The 6,114-nt window shown below is 51.9% G+C and overlaps 1 protein-coding gene across 4 annotated transcripts in view; it reads left to right on the top strand.

Moving 5' to 3' along the window:
* The first annotated feature begins 1,057 nt into the window (after positions 1-1,057).
* The window catches only part of ANO5 (anoctamin 5), a 91,302-nt gene continuing 86,245 nt past the window's right edge, over positions 1,058-6,114 (top strand). For 3 of the 4 annotated variants that reach the window (XM_072725391.1, XM_072725388.1, XM_072725387.1), the window contains exon 1: positions 1,061-1,230. In XM_072725391.1, the coding sequence (XP_072581492.1) occupies positions 1,191-1,230 (40 nt within the window). In that variant the 5' untranslated portion in view covers positions 1,061-1,190. Of the gene's footprint in view, positions 1,231-6,114 lie in introns of all 4 variants that reach the window. The other variant, XM_072725389.1, reaches the window with a different exon arrangement.

Here is a 6,114-nt window from a genome sequence, read left to right as displayed (position 1 = left end):
GCCCTCGGGTGCCGCCGCCGTGTGCGGGGGGGGGGGGGGTCGGGAGGGCGCCCCAGGTGGCCCCGCGGCAGGTGCCGGCGCGTGGGGCCCTAGGCCGGGCCCTTAAGGGAGGCGGTTTTCCGTCCCCCGACAGAAAGCGGCCCGGTGGGAGGGGTCCCTGCGAGCGCCACCCGCGGCGGCGAGGGCCGGCGATGGAGGAGCCCCCGGCGGGCGGGCGGGGACCCGAGGACGCGGCTTCGGACGGCCCCGCGGTGGCGGCGGAGGGGGGGGGCCGGCGGGGCGCCCAGGGCGTGGGGGGCGAGGACGGGGCGGGCCCCGGGGAGACGGCGGGCCCGGGGGATGGGGGGCCGGGGGGCGGCCCGGGGGAGGAGGAGGAGGGGGAGGAGGGGGAGGAGGGGGAGGAGGGGGAGGAGGGGGCGGGGGAGGAGGGGGAGGAGGGGGAGGAGGGGGAGGAGGGGGAGGAGGGGGAGGAGGGGGAGGAGGGGGCGGGCCCCGGGGAGACCGTAGGGCCGGGGGATGGGGGACCGGGGGGCGGCCCGAGGGAGGAGGAGGAGGGGTTGGAGGGGGAGGAGGAGGAGGGGGCGGAGGGGGAGGAGGAGGAGGGGGCGGAGGGGGAGGAGGAGGAGGGGGCGGAGGGGGCGGGCCCGGGGGAGGGGGTGCCGGGGGGCGGCCCGGGACAGGGGGGGGCGTGCCCCGGGGGCGGGCGGGGGCGGGGGCGGGGGCGGGGGGCGGAGCCGGCGGAGCTCCGGGAGCGGTACTGGGAGGGCTCCCGGCCCCGGTACCGGGGGAGGAGGCTGCGGCGCAGGGCCCGGGAGCCGGGCGGCGGGAAGTACCGGCCGGAGAGGAAGCCCGGGGGGCTGCTGCGGCCGGCGGAGGGGGGCGGCGCGGAGGGGGGCGCGGAGGCGGGGGGCGCGGCGGGGCCGGCCGAGAGCAGGGCGGGCGGGGCCGCGGCGGAGGAGGGGCCGGCGGCGGCGGGGGGCGCGGCGGGGGGCGCGGAGGCGGGGGCCGCGGGGGTGCGCGCGGCGGGGCCGGCCGAGAGCAGGGCGGGCGGGGGCGGGGGCGGGGGCGGGGCCGCGGCGCAGCAGGGCGGGCGGCCGGCCCTGCGCTTGAGCTTCCTGGCCTGGCCCCGCCGCCAGTCGCAGTGGCCCGGCTGCCAAGCGTCGGTCAGTGTCATCAACGAGCTGGCCAAGATGGGCGACCCAGACGTGCTGGAGATGGTGCAGGAGGAAGGTAGGCGCGGGCGGGCGAGGCCGGGGGGGGCGGCGGAGGGAGGGGGGCGCCGGGGCTCGGGTCCCCGGGCCGGGGTGGGGGCGGGCCCGAGCCGTGCGCCCCGCCGAGCCCCGCCGAGCCCCGAGAGCCCCGAGAGCCCGCGGCCCCCGCGGGGGTCCGGGCGGCTTGAGCCCTCGGGCACCTGCACTCGCGGCGCTCGTGGGCTGGGCGGTCCCCGCGCAGCTCGGGGGGGGCCGTGGGGCGCCCACCTGCGCGCACACCTGCGCCTCGGGACGCACGTCTGTGTCCGGGAGCGGCCGCACACTCGGACACTCGCCTTTCGGGTCTGGTTCGCTGTTAGATCTAAACACGAAACAGGCTGCTCTGGCGGGCGGCCCGGCCTCTGGGGATGCGGTGTAGACGCCGCCCGCCGCCCGCTGCAGGTGCCACTCGGGGCGGGCTCTTCAGTGCACTTCCAGAGTTTTGCAATCACCTCCGAAGTGTAATTTTAGAACGTTTCCATCACCCCGAGTAGAAACCTTAGTAGCCACTCCCCATCCCCCATCCGCTCCCCTTAGCCCTAGGCCCTTGCTCATCTATTCACTCTCCAGATGTACCTGCTCTGGACGCTTCCCTGAGCGCAGCCCTGCAGCAGGTGGGCTACTGCAACGAGCCTTCCTCCCCTACCCTAATGTGCCTAAAGTGCATCCACGTTGTAACTTATGTCCTTCCTGTTTATTGCCACCTAATGCTCCATCGTTACAGATATACCATATTCACTCAATTTGGTGGACATTTGGGTGGTTACTTTTTTTTTTTTTTTTTTTTTTTTGCCACCACAAATAATGCTGGCCTGGGATTGATTCATGTACAAGTTTTTGCGTGGACACACGTTTTTATTCTTCTTGGGTACATACGCCCGAGAGGAATTATTTGATCATATAGTAGCTTCATATTGACCATTTTGAAAAACTGCCCGTTTTCCATTTTGTATGCCAACTAACAGTATGTAAAGGTTGCAGTGTCTTCACATCCTGACATTTGCTTTTGTCTTATTCATAGCCATCTAGTGGTTGTGAAGTGGTATCTGTGCGGTTTTGCTTTGCATTTTCACAATGACTTCCCCCAGTCGAGTATCTTCCCACTGCTTATCGGCCATTCATCTATCTTCTTTGGTGAAATGCCTACTTAAGCCCTTTGCTCATTTTAAAAATTAAATTATTTGTCTTTATTATTGCATCTATCTTCTTTGGTGAAATGCCTACTTAAGCCCTTTGCTCATTTTAAAAATTAAATTATTTGTCTTTATTATTGCATTATAAGAGTTCTTTGTATATTCTGTGTGTATTATTTGCAACTGTTTTCTCCCATTCTGTGACCGTATTCTCGATCGTGTGTCATTTAGGCCATCGCCCTTTCTTTAAATCAAAAAACGATTTAAGGTAGAAGGAAATAAAACTATCGAAAACTTTAAGCTTTGACTAATGGCTCTGCTAAATGGTGTAATAAGTTTGTTGATGAAAATGATGGGTTCACTGTGCACAGTGAAATGAGTTTTAGAGGTCTAAAATCGAAAGTCCCTTTCTGTACTTAATGGTTTGCCACTTTGCTGAGAATTACTTTCAGTTGTGATTTCAGTAATCCGGACGTCTTAGTAGATATTTGTTTCACTTGAAACATTCAGGAAGTCTTTATCGTCAGTCCTGCTGAAGTAAACCTATGAGAAGGCACAGAAATATGTTTTTCACTGAAGGAAGAGAAAAGGGAAAAATGGGAAGTATGTGACTTTCTGTGCATAATGAAGAAAAAAAAATCTATCACTATGGCATGACAGAGATTGACCATTATTCTCTTTCAGATGTTAGAAATATAATCTAATGTAGCCTCAGGATAATTTTGTTTACTAGAATGTATCCTCAAATTAGTATTACTTCTGCCACGAGGTCATACCGCAGCTTAGGTCCATCTCAGGAAGATTTTTAGAGCTTTGCCCAAACTAATTTGTTTTCCCTTTACTTGGCAAAGACCTTTGTGACTTATCTATATTCCCTCTTACTGTGATTGAAGCTTTGCCTCCGCTTCGAGGGGAGGTAGGAGAAAATGATCCTCGTGTGGAATACTGTATACTCGACGGTTGGGTCTGATGACTGCATCCAGCCCACGTTCCTGTTTCCTGTTTTGTTCACGGATCCAGCATCCAAGCAGCAGAGGATTAGGGCATTGGTGAGAGCAAGGCCCGAGGAGCAGGGGTGGTCCTGGCCACTCAGATCACTCTCAGCTTTCTAAGTATTTTTCATTATGTCAATTATTTTACTGTGTTGGTTTTGCTGCCCACTACCGAGACCTGTGTTATTACTGGAGTTGAATGAAAAGTGCGTTAAAATGAGGATGTATTTTTAACATCAACAACCCAATGGTTTCTGGAAGCCACTCTAAATAGTCTCAATATAGGTTTCTTCCTGGAGTTTAACCTCACAGTTATAAAAACCAAAGTGTGTGTTGAAGAAGGCTGAAAATGACTGGGTTCCACAGCATCAGTTTTTAGGAGTGACTTACGTTTTTGTGTTTTAAAATGTAAACAAATTTCTTCGAGTAAATTCATTGATACAGGCAAGCCTGGATCTTGTATATTATGTATTTCCTAAATCACCTTTGAAGGGTAAATAGGAGAAAGTTAAATGATTGATTTACATGTGATGAGATTTTTCTTCCTAGAGAGAGAATGCTAACATTTTACCCTTTAGACATAATACTTAATGAGGTATTTCTAGGATGTGTTAACGTTTCTCAGTTTAGTTTCTTCAAAACTGAACACATAAGCAATCAGTCTTCTCCAGTTAGCTGTTCTCCTACCACCTAATAGTCTTTTAAATGACTAGTAAAGACAAAGTGTAACAATATATAGATGTATATATATATATATATTTTTTTTTTTTTAGACTTTTATTTATTTTTGAGAGAGAGAGAAAGCACAAGTGGGAGGCGCAGAGGGAGAGAGGATCTCAAGCAGACTCTGCACGGAGCCTGGACCCTGAAGCCGGGCTCCATCTCAGAACCCTGAGCTCATGACCTGAGCCAGAACCAAGAGTTGGTCACTTAACCGACTGTAGTACCCAGGCACCCTAGTGTAACAACGTTTACATAGTGATGTAAGCAAGTACTGCTGGTAAAATGTCAGTGTTGCTGACATCGAACTTTCGACTGGTTGACATTGTAAGGAAGCTGTGATTTGAAATATTCACTTTTTAGTTGATTTATGACACATTCAGCATGGCAAAAAGACCGCGTTAGGGCTTAACACTGGGAAAGGCACTTTTAAAGTTGGATGTCAGGTTGCTTGAATCTTTCCAGCTGCGTGAAGCATTGGGTTGAACCAAACCAAACTTCCTTTAGGAATGTGAATATTCGATTGCGTGCATTTTATTTTATGCTGCTGGAAGGGGTGTAAACTGAGAAGATCATTTGGTTAGATGCAAGGGCTATTTTGGGCTCGGGGTGTGTTGAAGTGTGTATTCTTAGCAACGTGCTTTCAGAGAAACCTCAAAGCTCAGTCTTTGGGCTGCCTTTACTTTCCCTCATATTTTATGATTCTCCGTAGCTTTTACTATTAAACCCTTCCTGTCTCTGGTTTCTAGCCCATAGGAAGAGTCTAATTATTTCCATTGATTTTGGAGGATGCCAGAGGAATGACACGAAGCCGACTTAGAGTTGTTGGCTTCACATCCTGCCTCAGCTACGTTTCTGTTCCGACAGAGGGTTGGTGATTACGTGTAGTTATGCCAACCTCATACTTTGTGAGTGTGACAGTCTGTGTCTCTGGCATGTGGGTTGTCAGAGCTCTGGTGAGCAGTGTGTGAAGAAATACACCTGTTTTTTTGTTTTTTTGTTTTTTTTGTTTTTTGTTTTGTTTTGTTTGTTTATTTTTTTCCCCTAATCTTCCTGCTTTTCAGAAAAAAGTACATTTTACAAAATGTGTCACATCTGGCTGTCAGGGGGCTTGCCCCCTCCGGAGGGGTGATATAGTTGGGCTGGGCCTACCCAGAGAGGGCTCCATTCCGGGTGGTGTGGGACCGAGGAGGAGGCTAAGGCAGGGGACAGATGAAGAGGTTGCAGGCCAGCGCTGACAGGACCACGTCAGGACGGATCCAGCATGAAAAACCAGCAAGGAAGAAGATGGTTTTGGTTTTAAGGAAGGGAAGCAGCAAGTTGAAAGGGAAAAGGGGAAGAGAGAATTAGTGGAAGTAAGACATAACCTGGAGGGACAGTATTGTCCCTTCTCCATACTCTCTGATAAACACATTGCATCCAGCTCTGCTAGCAATTTGAAACTGTTTTTTTTTCCCCCAAAGAGTTGTTTTATGTTAAATGCAGAATTCCTTAGGGGAAGGAAGGGTTTGTGCTTACAGTTTTTCAACTCTCTCTTCTTAAAAACAGAATTCTAAAGTACTTTATAATCCTAGCTTAAGGCCCGCACCTCTTCCTTCTGTACTTGGAACAGTTCTGCACAATGACTGTGTTTGTTCTCAAGAAAATAAAAGCCTGCCCAAAGTCAGCGTTCAGGTACCATACAGGGAGAGGCAGAATGTGTATTCCATGGAATCCTGTTCCTTATATGCTTATTAGAAGAGTTTACTATATTGTTTTCTTTTTTCCTCATTGGAAAATCTAATGGGAGGTGGTCTCCACATTGTGCAGTTTTGAGCAGCACATCTAGACCGTGTTCATGGGTAGAGCCCTTTGATGATAGTACTGGACCATGTTTTATATTTTTCAATGAATTTTTACTTGTATATTTAGTCTTGAGAAAGCCTGCACTTGGAAAAGTTAAGTGATACAGCTATAGCCACAGTTTGTTTAGTTTTCATACTTTGCTTATCGCAACTATGAACTTTTTAATAGCGGACC

Source organism: Vulpes vulpes, chromosome 11, assembly GCF_048418805.1.
Source record: "Vulpes vulpes isolate BD-2025 chromosome 11, VulVul3, whole genome shotgun sequence".
NCBI classification, from domain to species: Eukaryota; Metazoa; Chordata; class Mammalia; order Carnivora; family Canidae; genus Vulpes; species Vulpes vulpes.
This window is presented reverse-complemented; position numbering and strand designations above follow the sequence as displayed.